The 21,946-nt window shown below is 45.1% G+C and overlaps 1 protein-coding gene across 2 annotated transcripts in view; it reads left to right on the top strand.

Annotated features, from left to right (window-relative positions):
* Window positions 1-16,686, top strand: part of LOC115102992 (adenylate cyclase type 1-like) — a 60,500-nt gene extending 43,814 nt beyond the window's left edge. Inside the window, exons 8-19 of one of the 2 annotated variants that reach the window (XM_029623511.2) lie at window positions 787-942; window positions 2,706-2,900; window positions 3,073-3,170; window positions 3,453-3,537; window positions 4,095-4,184; window positions 4,357-4,622; window positions 8,651-8,780; window positions 9,797-9,913; window positions 12,592-12,738; window positions 12,830-12,928; window positions 13,073-13,312; window positions 14,414-16,686. In XM_029623511.2, the coding sequence (XP_029479371.1) occupies window positions 787-942; window positions 2,706-2,900; window positions 3,073-3,170; window positions 3,453-3,537; window positions 4,095-4,184; window positions 4,357-4,622; window positions 8,651-8,780; window positions 9,797-9,913; window positions 12,592-12,738; window positions 12,830-12,928; window positions 13,073-13,312; window positions 14,414-14,821 (2,031 nt within the window). In that variant the 3' untranslated portion in view covers window positions 14,822-16,686. The remainder of the gene's footprint in view (window positions 1-786; window positions 943-2,705; window positions 2,901-3,072; window positions 3,171-3,452; window positions 3,538-4,094; window positions 4,185-4,356; window positions 4,623-8,650; window positions 8,781-9,796; window positions 9,914-12,591; window positions 12,739-12,829; window positions 12,929-13,072; window positions 13,313-14,413) is intronic. The other variant, XM_029623512.2, reaches the window with a different exon arrangement.
* Window positions 16,687-21,946: the final 5,260 nt, after the last annotated feature.

The raw sequence follows: 21,946 nt of genomic DNA on the forward strand, positions 1-21,946 counted from the left end.
CCCTTCTAGTTTTCACATCTCCAACAGATGTGCCACTAGCAGCATTCGTACATCCGTGTCAGTTCATAATCATCTCTCCTCTCCTGCTCTCCCCTTCTCCTACCCTACCCTTGCCCTGCAGACTTTATTAGGTCTGGAGAGGGGGTCTAACTTCCTGATGCCTGTGTATTTATCCAGCGCTGCTTGGCTATTCATCTGGTACACTGTAAAGAAATGCACAATGCACACTCTGGTGAGGTGCTGAAAAATGGAAGATAAACAACCATGGCTCTTTATCCGAGACGTTGGTTAATAAATCCACAAGCAAGGAGAGATGAGTGTATGATATTTTTTGTTGTTGCATTGTTTGTCCGTCCGGTTTCAGATTATATGAAAGAGCTTTATGTGGATCCTTATGTGAACCTTCACAGTAGTGTCACACTATTGTCTCACGGGGCCGTTCAGACATCCAGCCCTCTTCTACTCTCCTCCTTTGAGGAGATGTAACCTTAGTCAAGTGTCCCACGTCCCAAATGGCTCTCTATTTAGATAATTCCTTTTGAAGTAGTGCACTAAATGGGAAATAGGGTGCCATTTGAAACACATGCTCGGTCAATCCTCCGACCGCTCTACTTCCTCAACGAGAAGAGACCGAGAAGAGGCGCCGTAGGGAGAGTTAGTGTTTGTGTACTGTAATCTGAGATGAGAATATAGTCATCCGCGAACGTATATGAAGTGTATCCACAGTACAAGTATGTATCCTAGTGTGTATCCTAATCCCTGCTCTCACTGCTTGTTTGTTGACAGATCTTCCCAGGATTGATTCTCTCGGATATAAAACCTGCCAAGAAGATGAAGTTTAAGACCGTGTGCTACCTGCTGGTGCAGCTCATGCACTGTAGGAAGATGTTCAAGGCCGAGATCCCCTTCTCAAACGCCATGAACTGTGAGGACGGCGACAAGGTAAGATCTTTGAGTGTCTTGTTTGTGTGTGTTGTATATGTGTGTGTGTGTGTTTCTGTGCATGCTTGTTTGTGTGTGTTGTGTAAGGGAATGTAGAGCCAAAGAGAGACGATCTGTGTGTATACATTTGAGTACATGTGTGTGTACATACATGTGTGTGTGAGCATGCATGTGCGTGTACTTGTCTGCGTGCAACGTGTGCTTCCCAACCAACCAGACTTTGTTGACCTTCATCAGTTTACTTTCAATTCCTTTGTTAATATGGCTGATTGTCAGTGTGTTGTCTTGACCTGCTGTCCCTGTAAAGATATCCTGAAGTCTGGCTTCAGTTCAACTCTGGCTCAGGATATTTAAATCCAGATACTCAGGTCTGTGTAGGTGTGTGTGGGAAAGGAGATGTAATGCAGCGGATAAGAGCCAAAATAAATCTCGCCCTTTCAGATAAAACCATAAAACTTAGTACAATCATTCTGTAAAGGGCATAAGAACCTCTGTGGTTACATTTATATAATATGTCATAGAGCTCTGATGCTTCGTGAGAACCCTGGATGGAAGCATGTAAACATAGCTTTCAAAAGAGAGGGGATTGGAGTGAAGTTAAAATATACTCGACACAGACTGAGATATTCAGATTCCGGCCACACACACACACACACACACACTCTCCAGGCTGTCGGAAATGACAATGAACTCCGAGAGAGAGGGAGAGTGGGAGATGGGAGACGTGAAAGGATGAGTGCACTCGGAGCAGCCGTGGGTGTATGATGTGATGAGTGTCCTATGCTCCTCGGACCATCTCCAAACAATTGGGTCACATGCAGAGTGGGAGATGGAGAGACTAAAGAGAGAGACTAGAGGGAAAGCGAGAGGGCGACGGGAGAGGAAGGGGGTGAGAGACAGGCTTACAACACAGCCACAGAAACACTAATTAGCGTAATCAATGCACACACGCCTCCAAAGCAACCAAGAGAAAGTGAGGGGTGATGAGGATGAAGTCAGTGGGGTGTGTGTTTGTTAACCTTCCTCAACCGTCCTCATTCGCTCTGCCCCCCCATCCCCCATCCCCATTATGATGGCACTCTTTTCAGCCGCTCCTCGCTTACCCACTGTCTCTCACGCTGTGACACTGATGGGCCTCAGTCTGTACAGCTCACTGGCTTTCTTCCTTCATCCAGGAAGACTCAATCAGGCTACATCCCAAATTGCACACTGTGTCCTATATAGTACACTGCAAGTCAAAAGTAGAACACCACGAAGAGCCCTATTTGGGACACGTCCTCATTCTCTGGTGTCAAATCACTGCTTTTACTCTGCTGTTCCACAATGCCCACTGTACAGTAACGACGCTTCCAAAGGACTATCAAGAAAAGGGGGTTCAGTTGGGGTCAGAGAATGAATGTTAACTGTAGAGTAAATCATTTATGTTTTGTTTGTTGTGTGAAGATGAGCATTTAATGTGTTGATGCCCCTTTTCAATTCATGTGAAGTCAAGTCAACCACAAGTATTGACTTTGTTTGATTTCCCTTGGTCACATTTAACGATTTGAGTACTATTAGAACACACCTCTTCTTACTCCATGGTGAATTTTGGTGTTTGTAGTTAAGTGTAAACTTTCTCTCACTCACAATGATACCCGAACAGTAGACAGCAGAGGCCCAGCAGAGGCCTATTTCCTCCGTGACCCATTGTTTTGAACAGCTGGTATAAAACCCTCTGAACGTAGTCAAGTCAGGATTCCGTTTCCCACAATTCTGTGCCACAGCGGAGGGCCCTGCGGACGGCTCCAGAGAAGCTGCGGAACCGGACGTCGATGTCGGCTAACGTGACCCAGGCCAGTCCCGGAACACGGGTCAACCGCTACATTGGTCGCCTAATCGAGGCGAGGCAGACAGAGTCAGACACAGCTGACCTCAACTTCCTCACACTCATGTATAAGTGCTCTGAGCGCGAGCAGAGGGTGAGTAACTGTACTACACTTACAGCATACATGCACAGACATACGCACGCAAACGTCGCAGCGCAAGGAATGCAATGACTTTTGAATCCGACCTTTTGATAGACGTAGCACCCAGAAGATGCTTTAATAATTATTTTATCTGAGACATCCCTCTCTCTGGTTGCTCTGCCAGTACCACCAGCTCCATGATGAGTACTTCACCAGCGCCGTGGTCCTCTCTCTAATTCTAGCTGCCTTGTTCAGCCTTGTCTACCTTCTCATCCTACCACAGTATGTACTAGATTATTATAGGATATCTGAGAGCAACACATTCTGTACCTCTATCTCTTTCTCTGTGCCTCTCTCTTTATCTCGCTCTCTCTCTCGCTCGTTTTAGTATATGATATCTGACAGCGACACGCTGTCTTTCTAGCTCTCTCTCTCTCTCGCTCTCTCTCTCTTTTCTTTTGGTCTGCTGCCTCTTGCCTCTTCCACAGGCTCTCTCCACTAACTCACTACCTCTTCTTCTCGTCCTCCTGTCTTTCCCCTCCTCTCTCCTGCTGCCGTCACCAGGGGAACAGTGGTCCTGGTCCTACTGGTCTTCTGCATCTGTTTCCTAGTAGTTTGTATCATGTACCTGCATGTCACAAAATTCCAGGTAAAAGCCTGCTGGATGTCTCGGTCCAATTGATTTAACATGTCGTTCCTTTAGTTATTCACTCACTTTTCGGAGGGGTTGATTATGCTGTAAGTGGTTTTCCATGGGTAGGTCAAACTCTTGGCCCAAGCTATAAGTCCCTTTTGATCATTGAGTTCATTTTGCAAATATTACGTTTTTCTGCTTACATCTGCAAATATCGGTAGTTGATAATAATATTATGTAGGAAATTGATGTCAATGGCCTTCAGAAAACTTTTCAAAGTTCACTTTTCAAACTTTTTGTCTTCAAACTCAATACTAAGTCTATTAATTTCAGCTTTTGTTGAGGTTGACAGATTGACTTTTTCCAACTTCCCTAAAGCCCTCAGCTAATATTACATAAATTAAGTTATAATTCTTTTCAAATTTAAATTCTGTGTGGTAAGCTTTTTCTACTCTCCCTCCCATTTCATCCTTAATCTGTTTCTCTTTGTGTCTATTCTCTCTCTCTCTCTCTCTCTCTCTCTCTCTCTCTCTCTCTCTCTCTCTCTCTCTCTCTCTCACTCTCTCTCTCAGTGTTTTCCAGGCTGCCTCACCATTCAGATCCGTACTGTTCTGTGTGTTCTCATAGTGCTCTTAATCTATGCTGTTGCCCAGGCCTGTGTGGTAAGAAGGGTTAACAACAAGGCACTAAAACAACTATATTCATGATATTCATTGCAATACACTTGAAATCATAAATGTAAATGTCATGCAAATCAAATATGCAAAGAACCAACCTTTGAGTTACTGCTTGAGGTTTTTTTCTCCACCATTCTCTCCTCTGTTTCTCTGCCAGGTGGGCTGCATGCCATGGCTGTGGGGCAGTGCTCACCACTCTAACAGTTCCATTGTCATCATTGACACGAGCGACGGTGCCAACCGCACCGCGATGGAGCTGCCGTGCGACGGTGTCCGCTATGCCTTCCTGTCGTGCATTGTGGGCACGCTGACACTGGCGCTCTTCCTGCGCGTCTCCTGGATGCCAAAGATGGCCCTGTTGCTCCTGCTGGGGGTGCTGTATGTCACTGTGCTGGAGCTCAGCGGATTCAGACACACCGCCGGGTGAGGGAGAATACACACACACACACATTATGTATATAATCAAGCACACACACCAGTGGAGGCTGCTTAGGGGAGGACGGCTCTTAATAATGACTCTAATGGGATAAATGGAATGGTATCAAACACATGTTTGATACCATGCCATTCAATCCATTCCAGCCATACACTCAATTCCAGCCATTATTATGAGCCGTCCTCCCCTCAGCTGCCTCCACTGACACAAACACAGGAGGGCGAGAGGGGAAAAACCGAACGGACAAATGCACCCACCATCCTCCCACTGTCAGTCCTGAAGCTATAGCCCTCAGATTTACTATGCTCCCCCTGCCACTCACACATCCAAGGCCATGATTGATTTTACATGACAGTAGTGTCAGCTACGGTTTCCTCTTGGTTTGATTTGGAGTGGGAACAAACAAACAACAGTCACAGGGATATTTTTGTGGGGACGTGTGTAGGAGGAGAGGAGTCTTTGTTTGTCCTCGACCTGCGCACTCTCTCATGGGAACTGTTTGAAGAGGAGACACACAGTACATGTTCATTAACTCTGAACCAAAAGGCTGAGCTGGCAATGTATGCTTTTGCTTGGGTACTGAGTAGGAGTAACTCAGTACCCAGGACCTAGTGCAGCTCAGAGCACAGGCCCATTGTATAGATACAAACAGATCACTTAGTGCAGGAATAATCAACTATATTCAGCCACGGGGCAATTGTTTTCTTGAGCAGATGGTCAGGGTGCTGGAACGTAATTACAAATCATTTGTAGGCTGCAAATTGACAGCAAGAAGCTCAAACAGATAATAATATTTGACTAAAACATAATCATTTCAAACATTGCTTGCATTTGTATACAGTCGCATTATTGTTGGACCAAAAAAGACTGTAAAAACACCAGCAAATCAGCTCCAAGGGATTTTAATTGAGGAAATGATGTGTGGCAGTACTTGGGAAAGGATTTCCAACAATAAGACTCTTGTTCAGAAAACCTGAACAAATAAAAAGGTGGGGGAACTTACCGTATAGCGCTGGAATACTCTGATATTGTTGAGATAGAAAACTACTTGTTGTTCTCCAAAGGGGTCTTATTATCCGCTAATATTATATCTGTGCTGAGTGTATGGGGTTTACATCACCATTGGTTTAAGTCACCCTGTCTGTGTTTTCCTGCGGTTGTGGCTGACATGTTGGTTCTCACTGGTGGTTTCATCCACAGACTTCATTCTTTTTGTAGTGCTCCAGACCAAATGTATGTTGCTGACATCAAATTTGGTTTTCACAAAGTGGGGGGGGTCCCTGTCCCTCCACATCTCCCCCCTGTGAAGTTGTACTCCCCACTGTATTTATGTGGTCCCCCACTCCCCCTTTTATTAATGATGTGGTACAGTCCTACTGTATTATGTCGCTGACATCTATGTCAGGTTGTTCCCACAGTGTGGGGGGAGGGGGGGGGTCTATCCACATCTCCCCACTTTCACTATTAATTAATGTTGTGGTACAGTCTGTCTATGACTTATATTGCTAACATCTCTGTTGGTTTCTCCCACAGTGGGGGTCCATAGTTTTACATGTACAGTCGATTCAGAAAGTATTCAGACCCATTGACTTTTTTCACATTTTGTTTTACGTTACAGACATATTCTAAAATGGATTTAAAAACAATACCCCATAATGACAAAGAGGAAACTGATGTTTAGAAATATTTGCAGAAATACCTTATTTACTTAAGTATTCAGACCCTTTGCTATGAGACTCAAAATTGAGCTCAGATGCATCCTGTTTCCATTGATCATCCTTGAGATGTTTCTAAACTTGATTGGAGTCCACCTGTGGTAAATTCAAGTGATTGGACATGATTTGGAAAGGTACACACCTGTCTATATAAGGTTTCACAGTTGACAGTGCATGTCAGAGCAAAAACAAAGCACTGAGGTCAAAGGAATTGTCCATAGAGTTCCAAGACAGGATTGTGTCAAGGCACAGGTCTTGGGAAGGGTATCAAAAAATGTCTGCAGCATTGAAGATCCCCCAAGAACAAAGTGGCCGCCATCATTCTTAATAGAAGAAATTTGGAACCACCAAGACTCTTCCTAGAGCTGGCAGCCCGGCCAAATTGAGCAATTGGGGGAGAAGGGCCTTGGACAGGGAGATGACCAAGAACCCGATTATTACTCGGGCAGAGCTTCAGAGTTCCTCTGTGGATATGGGAGAACCTTCCAGAAGGACAACCATCTCCAACTCCACCAATCTGGCCTTTATGTTAGTGGCCAGACGGAAGCCAATCCTCAGCAAAAGGCACATGACAACACATTTGGAGTTTGCCAAAAGGCACCTAAAGGACTCTGACCATTAGAAACAAGATTCTCTGGTCTGATGAAACCAAGATTGGACTTTTGGACTCATTTTTGCTTTGTCATTATTAGGTATTGTGTGTAGATTGATGAGGGGGAAAAACGATTTAATCCATTTCAGAATAAGTCTGTAACGTTACAAAATGTAGAAAAAGTAGAGGTGTCTGAATACTTTACAAATTCACTGTATGCACTGAACAGGTCTACTGAGGACGCCAGCTCCATAGCTTTACACTCTGCCCTGACCCACCTGGACAAAACCAACACCTATGTGAGAAGACTTTAGCTCAGTATTCAATACGGCCATTCCCTCTAGGCTGGTCACCAAACTCCATGGCCTAGGGATCTCTGTAACTGGACTTTGGACTTCCTAACCAACAGTCCCCAGTCTGTCAGGTTAGACAACTTCACCTTCTCAACCCTGAACCTGAACACTGGTGTGCCACAGAGCTGTGTGCTGAGCCCCCTCCTGTACTCCCTCTTCACCTACGACTGCGTTCCTGTACACGGTTCCAACACCATCATCAAGTTCGCAGATGATGCCACGGTGGTAGGCCTGATCACTGACAATGACGAGTCAGCCTACAGGGAGGAAGTCAAGCACCTGGCTGCATGGTGCGCTGATAACAACCTGGTCCTCAATGCAAAGAAAACCAAGGATCTCATTGTGGATTACAGGAAGTCTAAAAGTTGCAGCCACACCCCAGTTCTCATTGATGGCACTGAGGTGGAGCGTGTGCCCAGCTTCAAATTCCTGGGTGTCTACATCTCCGATGACCTCTCCTGGACCCTCAACACCTCAACCCTGGTCAAAAAGGCGCAGCAGCGCCTGTACTTTTTGAGGAGGATGAAGAAGTCCCACCTGTCTCCCAAGATCCTGGTGAACTTTTACCGCTGCACGGTCGAGAGCATTCTGACTAACTGCGCCATAGTGTGGTTTGGCGGATGCTCTGTAGCCGACCGGAAGGCCCTGCAACGGGTGGTGAAAACCGCCCAGCACATCACTGGTGCCCAGTTCCCTGCCATTGTAGACCTCCAGTGCAAGCTGTGTCGGCGTAGGGCGTGGCATCATCAGGGACCCTTCACATCCATGCCACAAACTGTTAGCCCTCCTACCATCAGGCAGGCGGTACAGGTCTCTATGTTCCCGCACTAGCAGGCTCAAGAACAGTTTCTTTCCAGCTACTGTAACCCTGCTGAACTCTGACACGGCACTAGCCATATCCACCTGCCCACCACTTAGTACGGCCTCTCAGGGACCTTGTTTCACTACTCTCCTTGCAATCTTTACTGGACTCTGACTGCTTTGCAAAGTCTGACTAAGGACATTATTCAGTTGTATATGTCTACCTCGGTAACCTAATTTCTGCTATCCCTGCATTTCAGTTGCATGCCTCCTTGCACTTGCCATTTGCCTTCATTGCACATTTAAACATCCTACTTAATTGTTTCACTTGTACATTTTTTGTACTCAGTTATTTGCACTTCTGGTCAGATGCTAACTGCATTTCTTTGTACTGTATTGTTCAATGACAATAAGGTTGAATCTAATCTATTCTAAAAAATATCTCTGTGGAGTGGGGGGTCTCTCCCTATACCTCAACTCTCCCTTTTAATGAATGATGAGGTACAGTCTTTTGTGAAGATTGTTGCTGATGTCTCTGTTGGTTTGTCCCACAGCGGGGGGTCTAATCTCCAGATCCAGGGCTATGAGCCCATCCTGTCTCTGCTGCTGTTCACCAGTGCCCTGGCCCTCCACTCCAGACAGCTGGACCTCAAACTACGACTGGACTTCCTTTGGGCCACACAGGTGTGTGTGTCTGTGTGGGCTGTTGTCGTATGCATAGATCTAGCTAGCTGATGAACACCATGCTTTACTCATCATCCAACCTTCTGTTGTGACCATACCATGCCAAGTCATATTTTGAGGCTTTTGGCTGCCAAGTGCCAGGCTATTGGCTGTTAAAGCTGCTGGCAGATGCTAGCATGGCGATGGCTGATATTGGCGTTGTTGGTTACGATAGGACAGGGCTGATATTGGCATGGTTGTTTACAATAGGACAAGGGGCTGTTATTGGCGTGGTTGTGTTGGGTTATAGTTTGAAATACTTGCTATAGTAGAGGATAATGGTTACATTTATGAGGAATGTATGTGGTGGGGTCAATGGAGGTTAGATAATAAATATGGGCCTGGAGAGTTACTAAGTAAGGGAAAAGGCAATCACATGGTTGCAGTCACTGATAAGGGTGGATTGCTGTGGATTTGTGAGGAATGTGGGCTGAGGTCACGTCAGGTCACATGAAGGGAGAAGGAACAGTTTTATTACACACATCACTTAACTTCCTGCCTAGCAACAATTATGTTTTCTCCATATTCCGGTTGGAGGAACACGGAATCAACGGGGAATAAGCAGGAAATCAGGAATCTTCCATCCAGGATTTCTGGAAAACCAGGGAATTTATTGAAAGTTCACAGAATTGTGTAACCCTATATAGGACAAGGGGGTGATATTGGCATGGTTGGTAAGGATAGGTCAGGACAAGTCGCTGATATTGACATGGTTTGGTACAATAGAGCCACTTGGCTGGTAGGGCAGTTATAGTGTCTAGTAGGGTTTGGCTTTAGGTTTGGACCTTTAACTCTTGATTCTACCAAGTGCTCCTTGTCCACAATGTCAGACTAACATGGTGCCTCAGCCCTTGTGTACATTTAGAGCTTATACCGACACCTTGTGGTAGGAGCTTTGAACTGCAGCCTTGAGTTGTACTTTGGGGATAATTATTTTATTCAAATTGATGTGTGTTTGCGTTTGTGTGTGTTGTCAGGCGGAGGAGGAGAGGGACGGCATGGAGAAGGTCAAGCTGGACAACAGGAGGATTCTCTTCAACCTGCTTCCTGCTCATGTGGCTCAACACTTCCTCCTGTCCAACCCCAGAAACATGGTGTGTCCTACGTAGACGGACGGACAGATAGACAGACAGATACAGGCAGGCAGGCAGACACAAAATGTGTTGTTTCATAAAGGATATTGCCTTTCCTTCAAAGGATCAATAGTACCTTGCCATATACAGTGCCTTCGGAAAGTATTCAGATCCCTTGACTTTTTCCACATTTTGTTAGGTTACAGCCTTATTCTAAAATTGTTTAAATTGGTTTTTCCCCTCATCAATCTACACACAATACCTCATAATGACAAAGCACATTTTTTTTTGGGGGGGGGATGTTTTTCTATTTAAAATAAAATGTCACATTCGCATAAGTCTTTAAACCCTTTACTCAGTACATTGTTGAAGCACCTTTGGCAGCGATTACGGCCTCGAGTCTTCTTTGGTATGATGCTACAAGCTTGGCACACCTGTATATGAGGATTTACTCCCATTCTTCTCTGCAGATCTTCTCAAGCTCTGTCAGGTTGGATAGGGAGCGTCGCTGCACAGCTATTTTCAGGTCTCTCCAGAGATGTTCAATCGGGTTCAAGTCCGGGCTCTGGCTGGGCCACTCAAGGACATTCAGAGACTTGTCCCGAAGCCACCACTGCGTTGTCTTGGTTGTGTGCTTTGGGTTGTTGTCCTATGGAAGGTGAACCTTCGCCCCAGTCTGAGGTCCTGAGTGCTCTGGAGCAGGTTTTCATTAAGGATCTGTCTGTACTTTGCTCTGTTCATCTTTAACTCAATCCTAACTAGTCTCCCAGTCCCAGCTGCTGAAAAATGACCCCACAGCATGATGCTGCCACCACCATGCTTCACCGTAGGAATGGTGCCAGGTTTCCTCCAGACGTGACGCCAGAGCTGGAAAAAGTACACAATGGTCATACTTGAGTAAAAGTAAAGATAACTTAATAGAAATGACTCAAGTGAAAGTCACCGGTAAAATATTCCTTTAGAAAAAGTCTAAAAGTATTTGGTTTTAAATATACTTAAGCATTAAAAGTGAATGTATGAATAATTTAAAAGTGCTAATATTAAGCAAATCAGACAGCACCATTTTGTTTTTGCATTTACAGATAGCCATGTGCACTCTCCAACACTCAGACACTCAAATGAAGCATTTGTGTTTAATGAGTCTGCCAGATCAGAGGCATTAGGGATGCCCAGGGACACTCTCTTGATAAGTGTGTGAAATGGGCCATTTTCCTGTCCTGCTAGCCATTAAAAATGTAATGAGTACTTTTGGGTGTCAGGAAAAATGTATGGAGTAAAAACGATATAATTTTCTTTTGGAAAGTAGTGAAGTGAAAGTAAAAGTTGTCAAAAATATAAATAGTAATGTATTTTTATTTAAGTACTTTGCACCACACGTGAGGCTTGGCATTCAGGCCAATGAGTTCAATCTTGGTTTCATCAGACCAGAGAATCTTGTTTCTCGTGGTCTGTGAGTCCTTTAGGTGACTTTTGGCAAATTCCAAGCGGGCTGTCATGTGCCTTTTACTGAGGAGTGGCTCCCTTCTGGCCACTCTACCATAAAGGCCTGATTGGTAGAGTGCTGCTGAGATGGTTGTCCTTCTGGAAGCTTCTCCCATCTCCACAGAGGAACTCTGGAGCTTTGTCAGAGTGACCATCGGGTTCTTCGTCACCTCCCTGACCAAGGCCCTTCTCCCCCGCTTTCTCAATTTGTCCAGGCAGCCAGCTCTAGGAAGAGTCTTGGTGGTTCCAAACTTCTTCCATTTAGGAATGATGGAGGCCATTGTGTTCTTGGGGACCTTAAATGCTGCAGACAATTTTTGGTACCCTTCCCCAGATCTGTGCCTCGACACAATCCTGTCTTGGAGGTCTAGGGAAATTTCCTTCGACCTCATTGCTTGGTTTTTGCTCTGACATGCATTGTCAACTGTGGGACCTTATATAGACAGGTGTGTACCTTTCCAAATAATGTCCAATTACTTGAATTTACCACAGGTGGACTCCAATCAAGTTGTAGAAACATCTCAAGGATGACCAATGGAAACAGGAGGCACCTGAGCTCAATTTTGAGTCTCATAGCAAAGGGTCTGAATACTTCTGTAAATAGGCTCTTTCTGTTTTGTATCATTTTTTATTAGCAACATTTCTAAGAACCTGTTTTCTCTTTGTCATTACGGGGTATTGTGAGTAGATTGCTGAGGAAATATTTTTATTTAATCAATTTATTTAATCAAGTCTGTAACGTAACAAAATGTGGAAAAAGTCAAGGGGTCTGAATACTTTCCGAAGGCACTGTATACTGAACAAAATAAATACAACATGCAACAATTTCAACAATTTTACTCAGTTACAGTTCTTATAAGGAAATCAGTCATTTGAAATGCATTTGTTAGGCCCTAATCTATGGATTTCACATGACTGGTCAGGGGGCGCAGCCCACTTGGGAGCCAGGCCCAGCCAATCAGAATCAGTTTTTCTCCACCAAAGGGCTTGCATTATCTTGGCAAAGGAGAAATACTCACTAACAGGGATGTAAACAAATTTGTGCTCAACATTTGAGAGAAATAACCTTTCTGTGCGTATGGAAAGTTTCTGGGATCTTTTCTTTCAGCTCATGAAACATGGGACCAACACCTTACATGCTACGTTTATATTTTTGTTCAATACACAGTACATCTATTTGGCCTAGTGACTATGGTTGGCTATGTGTTTTTCTATAGGATCTGTATTACCAGTCCTATGCCCAAGTCGGAGTGCTGTTTGCTTCCATCCCCAACTTCAATGACTTCTACATTGAGCTGGATGGGAACAACATGGGAGTGGAGTGTCTGAGACTACTCAATGAAATCATCGCAGATTTTGACGAGGTGAGGATGTTGGCTGCTACAGTTATCTGGGATATTAACATTCTTTGTTGCCTTCTCCTGTGTATAGGTGTAAATCTCATTTTTTCCTCAGCTCATGGATAAAGAATGCTATAAGGACATAGAGAAGATCAAAACCATTGGCAGCACATATATGGCAGCTGTGGGTCTAGTCCCCACCATCGGAACAAAGGCAAGTGTGTGCGTTTGTGTGTTTCTGGTGAGGTCTTGTGTGTGTTTGTTAAATAACATGTAAAAAGTATGAATATAACAAGGACAGTGAATGAATGTGATAATTAAAAGTAATCTTTGTTTACTTCCTTACTCCCTTCTATAGGACAAAAAATCTGTCTATGATCACCTGAGCACAGTGGCAGACTATGCTATTGAGATGTTCGATGTGCTGGATGAAATCAACTACCAGTCATACAACGACTTTGTCCTGAGAGTGGGTATCAACGTGGGTCCAGTGGTGGCGGGGGTGATCGGGGCCAGGAGGCCTCAGTATGATATCTGGGGGAACACAGTGAACGTGGCCAGCCGCATGGACAGCACCGGAGTCCCTGGCAAGATACAGGTACTGTCAGGGCTGTGCATAAACCTACCAGCTGCCTTTGTAGGCAAAATGTCAACATTTATAGGCCTATATATTTCCTGCAACAACACACTCACTCATCACATATTGTAGGTAAGCTAGTGACAGTGACTCCTTTGTCAAGAGAGGACATGAGATGATTGACATGGGGAGAAGAGTAGCTATCAGCTGACCAGAGAGAATAAGAATGGGGCGGCAGGTAGCCTAGTGGTTAGAGCGTTGGACTTGTAACTGAAAGGTTGCAAGATCGAATCCCAGAGCAGACAAGGTACAAATTTGTCTTTCTGCCCCTGAACAAGGCAGTTAGCCCACTGTTTGTAGGCCATCATTGAAAATAAGAATTTGTTCTTAACTGACTTGACTAGTTAAAAAAAATGTTAGTGTAGGCTAATTAGATATGCTGTTGGCACAAAATAGTTTTTACTTGATTTGAGTTTGTTCTGCTGCTGACATCTGCCTCTTAGCAACAAGCAGTCAGATTGCCCCATTCTTTCTCCATAACAGTGAGAGACACGAATGACAGATCCAACTCAAAAGTAGCCTCCTACCTACCAGTAGCCTCCTACCTACCAGTAGCCTCCTACCAGTTGGCGTATTACTGTCTTCCCGCCCAGTGGCCGCATGTGGCCAGTGGCCACGCATGCAAGTCAGAGGTGTGCGCTCTTTGAGCGGGAAGGCAGGGGAGAGGGTATTTTCTGAGATTTATGAGCTTATAAAATAATATAGTTTGATGTGCATTTTGTTACATTCAAAATGAAAGCAAAAATGTGAAGACTACTTTTTTTTTTAAACCACAGAGCTGCTAGGGCACTTTATCATAGGAGGGCAAGTGCTCAGGCACTGGTTGAGCCCTATCTGTGCATGTGCCTGTGTACTAGTTGAGCCCTATCTATGCATATACCTGTACTGGTTGAGCCCTAACTGTGCATGTGCCTGTGTACTGGTTGAGCCCTATCTGTGCATGTGCCATGTGTACTGTACTAAATTATGTGTTATGATTGAGGCCTGTTGATTGGCCTAGAGTAAATTTCATTGTATGACAGTGGTATAACCTGTCTCTCTCTATTTCCCTCCCTCCCCAAGGTAACAGAGGATGTGTTCCGGATCCTGGGGGATAACTATGACCTGGTGTGCCGGGGCAAGGTCAGCGTGAAGGGTAAGGGTGAGATGCTCACATACTTCCTGGAGGGCAAGGTCCACAGCACCGGCTGTGCCCCCACGTCCTCTGTGGTGCGCTCTGCCAGCCTGAACCGCCGCGCCCACTCCTGCGGCAAGGCCAGCGTTCCCACCAAACTGGGCAGCGTCAACTCTGTCGCCAGCTTCACCGTCCGTGCTAGCATGGTTAGCCTCGGTGGCATGGGTAACAGCAGCTCTAGCCCTGGTGTCAACGTCCACCCCACGCAATGCTTGCCCTCGCACTGCGTGCCTACTCTGGGAGAGGAGGAGGAAGAAGAGGAGACAGAGGTAGATGTGGGAGGAGTGGCTGTGTAGGTAGGTGGAGAGAAGAAGGCTGCACTATTGTAAACTTGAGCTCCAGGATCCTGGGCTATAACATCCATCAGGACTAGATCCACTGAGGGTCCCACTACAGAATGAACCAAGGTCTCCTGTGGGTAACTGGGATACTGGGACAGTCCACTGCACAATGGATCAATGGAGGGATGCTCCTCCAGGAGCTACCTGGTTCTGAGGATGGTCAGATTGGATATCTGGACAATCACACCAAGTATAAAATCCCAATTGCAATCAACCTGCGGACTTGATTGGGTTTGTGTACGTTTTTGTGACAGTAGTTGTGACTTGCCACCGTTTGGAACCACATACAATCAACTGAAGGATTCCAGCTTCCAGGATTGGAACACCATGCTCCTGATGACTTAAGGGTGGCAGTCAGGTGACAGTGTGTCGTCCCTCTGTGTGTGTACAGTCCCAACAAGGGGTCATGCACACACAACCCAGTATTATCCACATATAAGAGGACTGATCATGTTATTAATGCTTTTCTATGTCTTCTTCTCTGATTATGCCAAGGATACATTCCATCCTTCACAGTGTAAATACAATCTGTGTACTGTACGTATGGTATGCATGCAAGTGTGTATTTCTACACAAATATTTATATGTGTGTGTGCATGTGGGTGTTCTTAAATCTTAAACAAATTAGCACAAATAGGTTTTTATACATTCAAAGAGTTTTCAAAATCTCAAAAGGCTTTTGAAAGGTTTTCGGCAGTTCACGAACTGTTAGTGCTGCTCATACTGCTGGGATAGATTGACTGGTCCGTTTCCCCGTCGAGCGCAAACCAAAGCAATGAGCTTCTTTTAAGATCCTGTGGTTTAGTACATCGTCCTTCACGGCAGGAGCACAAATGCCATCTAGGTCTCTGGATTTCTAGAGCAACGAGGGAAAAAGTCATTCAGGCAATTTTTTCTCCCAGAAACACTCAATAGGCAGGATATATGGTTTACTGCATATTACCTTTTTTTATGTCTCATGGATCCAAACAAACATGTATCGGATGAGGGTGAGTAACATAGTATTATTTCTAATGTAGGCAACCGGGAGAAATACACACACTTTGTTTGCTTCTGTGAACTTGTTGAGCTCGTGTATTGATCAAGGCTTGTTATTCGTCCATTGCTCTGCTCTGATAAGGATTATGTGTGGGAGTGTGTGTCCTGTGTTGGCTACACAAGCAGCAGGCTGCGGCCAAGGCTTTGAAAGTGAGGTCGGTACGAGAGGTATTGGGTAAAGTACATTGGCTTTGACCCACAGAGCGATAAGGATGCCCTTATCCCCGAGTCCGACTGACGTGCGCTGTAGAACTCTAGTGAATGCCAAACCCGGTGAGGCCGTGTTAGTGTCAACGGTACGTTTACACACGTTCTGTACGTCTTACACACACACACACACACACACACACACATCCAGCGACATACACATGCTCACACCTTCACACATGCACTTACACAAACCCACACACACACACACACACACACACAGACATGCACCCCTGTGCACATCACACACAAATCTGTATTCTGCAAATAAGTATAAACTTAGCAACCTATGTAGGAGCTGTAGAATCACAGTTTCCAGCTCCCATACCGTAGATTAAGCCTGGCCATTAGAGAGATACAGTAGGTGACGACTTTCACTCGATCTGCAGTTCCAGTTTCAAGTATTTTGCCTTACTTCTAAGAAAGCTTACCGTGATTGAAACATGCCTTTTTAGCTCATCAGTTTGATACACAGACAATGGTACTTTTGTAAATAGATTACTACAGCTATAAACAACGTATCTTGTACAGTTATCTCCGTTTACAGTTTATTTTGTAATAAACACATTGTTGATGTACAAAATACATGATCTTAAGTTTATTGATGTAGTGTGTGTGTGTGTAGGAATTAAATTAGGAATTAGGTCAAGATTCTGGAATGCTGGTGTCCTGGGATGCCAAGTCATGTCCTTGATGAGGTTAGTCCTCGTTAAAGCATGTTATTTTTCCCTCTGAAAAAGGTCTCCACAGGGATGCTGGCACCAGTTGAGTCCAATGCTTCCCCCAGTTCCGTCAAGTTGGCTGGATGTCCTTTTGGGTGGTGGACCATTCTTGATACACACGGGACACTGTGTGTGAAAAGCACAGCAGCGTTGCAGTTCTTGACACAAACCATGTGCGTCTCACGTGCTACCATACCCCATTCAAAGGCACTTCAACCTTCTGTCTTGCCCATTCAACCACTGACACACTCCAAGTCTCGACTGTCTGAAGGCTTTAAAAAAGGCTTCTTTAAGCCGTCTCCTCCCCTCCAGCTACACTGATTCAAGTGAATTTAACAAGGGACATCAATATGGGATAATAGCTTTCACCACGATTCACCTGGTCAGTTTATGTCATGGAAATAGAAGGTGTTTTTATGTTTTGTATACTCAGTGTGTGTGTGTTCAATGGGGTTTTCCAGCTCCATTTGTTAACCTTTGAACCAACATGGTTCTTACAATAACAACTTCCCTGCAAAGCTTCAGCTGCCCAAAGTCACTGACACTGGTAAATTGGCCTAGTCTGTCTGTGTTACTTTCCACAGATAAACCTAGAAATATCCCAAAATGTTGCGCGGCGGCCAATGCTTTCCAATGTTTTCCCAGTATTTTGTGGTTTTCCCGGGGCTCAATCAGTATAACAGTTAAGTCAATAAAGAACTGGCCTGGCCTGCTCAACAGTACTCCCTGGTTTACACAGTCTGTTGTGGTGTTCTGTTATAACCTATTATATTGGAGGATGACTAGCCTTTCGGTGGTTACTCTAACCGTAGTTGATAATACTATCGACCTCATTAGTAAATCCAGTTGTGTGTCAGCTCTGCTTATATGGTTCTTTGCCTGTAGGATTCCCAAGGTAAAAACACTGGCTACATACTGTAAGTAACTGGGTAGCATTGACAGAGTGGATGTTGAATATTTGCGGCAGGTAGCCTAGCGGTTAGGAACATTGGGCCAGTAACCGAAAGCTTGTTGGTTCGAAACCCCAACCCGACTAGGAACAAAATCTGTTGATGTGCCCTTGAGCAAGACATTTAACCCTAGTTGCTCTGGATAAGATCGTCTGATAAATGACCAAACATTTTACATTTGAACCAAAACAGATTACTTAATGTTCATTAAAATAATCAGATTGTAATATTTGCTGTTCCTAGAAAATTGAACATTGAGACAAATTAGTCAAACTTAGAACATTTTATGAATGAGAATGTTTGTGTAATCTCATCTGCCTCTGATATGGGCAGATGCTGGCTCTACCAAACCAGGATTGGTGTCACGGTTTGTACTGCCATAACCATGGCAGTAACCATGGCACAGTTTTCTGTAGTTTATGCAAAGGCGGACTTGTGTGACACAAATAAGGGCAAACCAAACTGACCAGCTGCTGTTGTTATGATGGCTTTTTAGTGTGCCTCATCAATCAATGTCTCTATGGTTACAATTAAGCAAGAAAGGGAACGTAAGATAAAAACATGTGGTGTTCAACTGCACAAACGTTCCTTCTTGGGGCGGCAGGGTAGCCTAGTGGTTAGAGCGTTGGACTAGGAACCGGAAGGTTGCAAGTTCAAATCTCCGATCTGACAAGGTACAAATGTGTGCTATTGAAATGATCAGTCATTTTGCTAGCTTCAGAGTCATCACAAATAATACAAGAATCCTATATATTATATATATAGCCCTGTTCAGTTCATCAGGTTCAGATGATCTATTTGCATAAAACTTCTGCTGGAACCCATCCAGGAAGAAGGGGAGGAGGATGAAGAGGAAGTGTCTTCAGGTGCGGAGGCCTTGTCTGGACTCCAGTTCTCTAGACCAAAGTAGTGCTGCCAAGGTGGAGATCAACTATCTCTCTGTAGGCCTACCATATCCAACTCCTACCCAGACAACAGGGGACCTCTGGGATGAGGAAACCCGACCAGGGCTCATCCTCCCTGGGAAACAGAGAGGCTAATGGGGAAGAGGATGGAGCTCAGCTGGAAGTAGAGGAAAGTAGGCTCCTGTCCCCAGCCCTCTTCTCACTTTATATTTTTTGTTGACGGTTCGGTGCAAGTATTTCAGTTTATTCCAGCCTCAGCTACCCATCAACAGGAGAGGGAAACAAACACATTGCACAAGGAGGAGACTCCTGGTCATCGTCAGATCGTCAGATGAAGAGCAACCAACTACACCACCTCGATCACAGAAGATGAAAGGGAAAGACGAGCTACCACCACCACAGAAGAGGAGAGGGAAGGACGAGCTACCACCACCACAGAAGAGGAGAGGGAAGGACGAGCTACCACCACCACAGAAGAGGAGAGGGAAGGACGAGCTACCACCACCACAGAAGAGGAGAGGGAAGGACGAGCTACCACCACCACAGAAGAGGAGAGGGAAGGACGAGCTACCACCACCACAGAAGAGGAGAGGGAAGGACGAGCTACCACCACCACAGAAGAGGAGAGGGAAGGACGAGCTACCACCACCACAGAAGAGGAGGGGGAAGGACGAGCTACCACCACCACAGAAGAGGAGAGGGAAGGACGAGCTACCACCGCCACAGAAGGAGAGGGAAGGACGAGCTACCACCGCCACAGAAGGAGAGGGAAGGACGAGCTACCACCGCCACAGAAGAGGAGAGGGAAGGACGAGCTACCACCACCACAGAAGAGGAGAGGGAAGGACGAGCTACCACCGCCACAGAAGAGGAGAGGGAAGGACGAGCTACTGTGACAGGTTAAAGGACATATTCATAGCCTGTTATACATTGAAAAGTATTAGTAAGTTCATAGTATGTGAGGATCTTAAAACATCTAAGGTTAAAAAGATGCATTCAGTATTAGTTGATAGAGATTGATAACATTCATATAATTGTGTTAAAGTTCAAATCTGTCAAAGGGTACGAATTGTGAGAGTAATGTGTAAACGTTATATTGATTACTTTATTTTGTAGTGCATAAAAGTGTTAATCTGTGATCTACGAAATGTTCTTAATCTATGAGCCGGAGATCGATTGCTCTGGTCTCCACCCATATTCCTGGGGAATATCGCGGTCTTTTCTCATTGAACTATACGTTGAATTGAGAATACAAGACCGTATCACTCTCGTGATTATTTCTCCCCTGTTTTCAGGGGCATAACATTTTTGGAGGCTCGGCTGAGATAGCTGCTCAGATGTCCAGTTTCCACATCCTGGTCGCTGAATTCCGAGCCAGCTAAATCTCCACATAACAACTCAGGCAGGCTGCAGTGAGGAAAGTGTTGCTGTTTGGGGGAAGTTGGAAGTTAGTGGTTAAGTACGTGTCAACTGAGGCCATTGATCGACCTCCTGTTCTGTCAACATGACAAGCGCCTTGGAAGAACTACAGGAAGAGGTAGTAGGAGAATTACACACCCTGACTAAAGACAAATTACTAGAGATATGTGATTTCCTTGAAATATCAGGCGAACAGAGAAGAGATGTTAAAGACAAATCCCGCATAGCATTAATGACTCGCATTATGATGTTCCTTGAAAGAGAGGAAGTCACAGAGTTAGAAGATGGCGGCATGTCGGAATTGTTGCTACTTAGAGACGAAATGACAGAGATGATCAGTGGCATAGATCACAAAACAGGGCAAATTGACCATGATATTGAACCAGCCGGAACACATCACAGAATAGAGGAACTGAGAACTGTAACCCCACAACAAGGGGCGGGAACTGAGCAGATTACTGCAGCCAAAGTCAGTGATTCTCTGCGTCAGCCCCAACACCATGCCAATCTTCAGGGGAGCGTGCCGCTCTCACCCAATGCACAGCCCAGCTCATACTGGCGCAAAGAGTTTAAAATTTCTGGTCAGATAGGTGAACCGGGCCAAAAAGAAAAACTGATTTTTTCCAGCCTTGCCCATCAGATTGAAAATGGATTTAACAGAGGATATCCTGAGGTAGAAATAGTAGACGCAGTAGTCAGGGCTATTTCTCCAGGCTCACAGCTACGCAGCTACTTGGAAGGTAAACCCCAGCTAACTCTTCCCACACTTAGATGTATCCTGCGTTCCCACTTCCAAGAGAAGAGTGCAACAGAGCTTTACAAACAGCTAGCTTCAGAAGCACAGCATAGCAAGGAGACCCCTCAAAGCTTCCTGATGCGCGTTTTAGATTTGAGGCAAAAGTACTGTTTGCATCCCAGGAGTCAGAATCAGGGCTTAAGTATGACCCTGCTCTAGTCCAGAGCATGTGTTTTCACACAGTCCTTACGGGTCTCCAGAGTGACAGTATCAGGATAGACATGCAGCCTCTCCTGCTAGAGAGCGAAACATCAGATGAGGTTTTGCTAGAGAAGCTTAACATTGCTTGTGCTAATGAGAGAGAAAGACGAAACAAAAAGCGGTTTAATGCCCCACAGCCTGCTACAACTGTAAGTGTAGTCCAGTTAGAGGATATGCCATCTGCAAAGTGTCCTGTGAAGGAAGCCAAAGCTACGATACCCGCAGAACTGTTAACAGAGTTAGCTGAACTTAAGACAGGTGTAGCTTCTCTAAAAGGTCTCAGTGCAGAGATTGCTCAGATTAAGGAGACATTACAGTAGCCTATGTTTCAGTCACAGCCTGGTGCCTATGCCCCACCCCCAGTTAGGAGGCCAGATAGGGACCCCCAGCCACCTGTTTCCCAGCAGCAGTATTACAGAAACTACAGTCGGTCCCAAGCACTTGACCCTGCACAGCATCAATATGCACCTAACCGGTATACCAACCACTCTGCTCAAGCTCCAAGGAGGTGTTTTGTCTGCCAGCAGGCCAGAACAGATGCACGCTGCACACACTGCTTCCGATGTGGGAGTGGAGAACATTTTCAAGCTGGATGTAAAATCCGGGGAGCCAGACCATCAAGGGAGGCCCCTTTAAACGGAAACGGGTTACCGCTGAGGGACGAGTGTTAACCGTAGCTACCAAAAAGTCCCAGAAATGTGCAAATTGTGCCAGAGAAGAGTCATTTGAGAACCTGAAACAATGTTCATCATGTAAAGAGACACTGTACTGTTCCAAAGTATGTCAAAACCAACATTGGACTAAACATAAGAAAAAATGCACTCACCTGAAAATTGACTCTA

The sequence above is a fragment of the Oncorhynchus nerka genome, linkage group LG20 (assembly GCF_034236695.1).
Source record: "Oncorhynchus nerka isolate Pitt River linkage group LG20, Oner_Uvic_2.0, whole genome shotgun sequence".
NCBI classification, from domain to species: Eukaryota; Metazoa; Chordata; class Actinopteri; order Salmoniformes; family Salmonidae; genus Oncorhynchus; species Oncorhynchus nerka.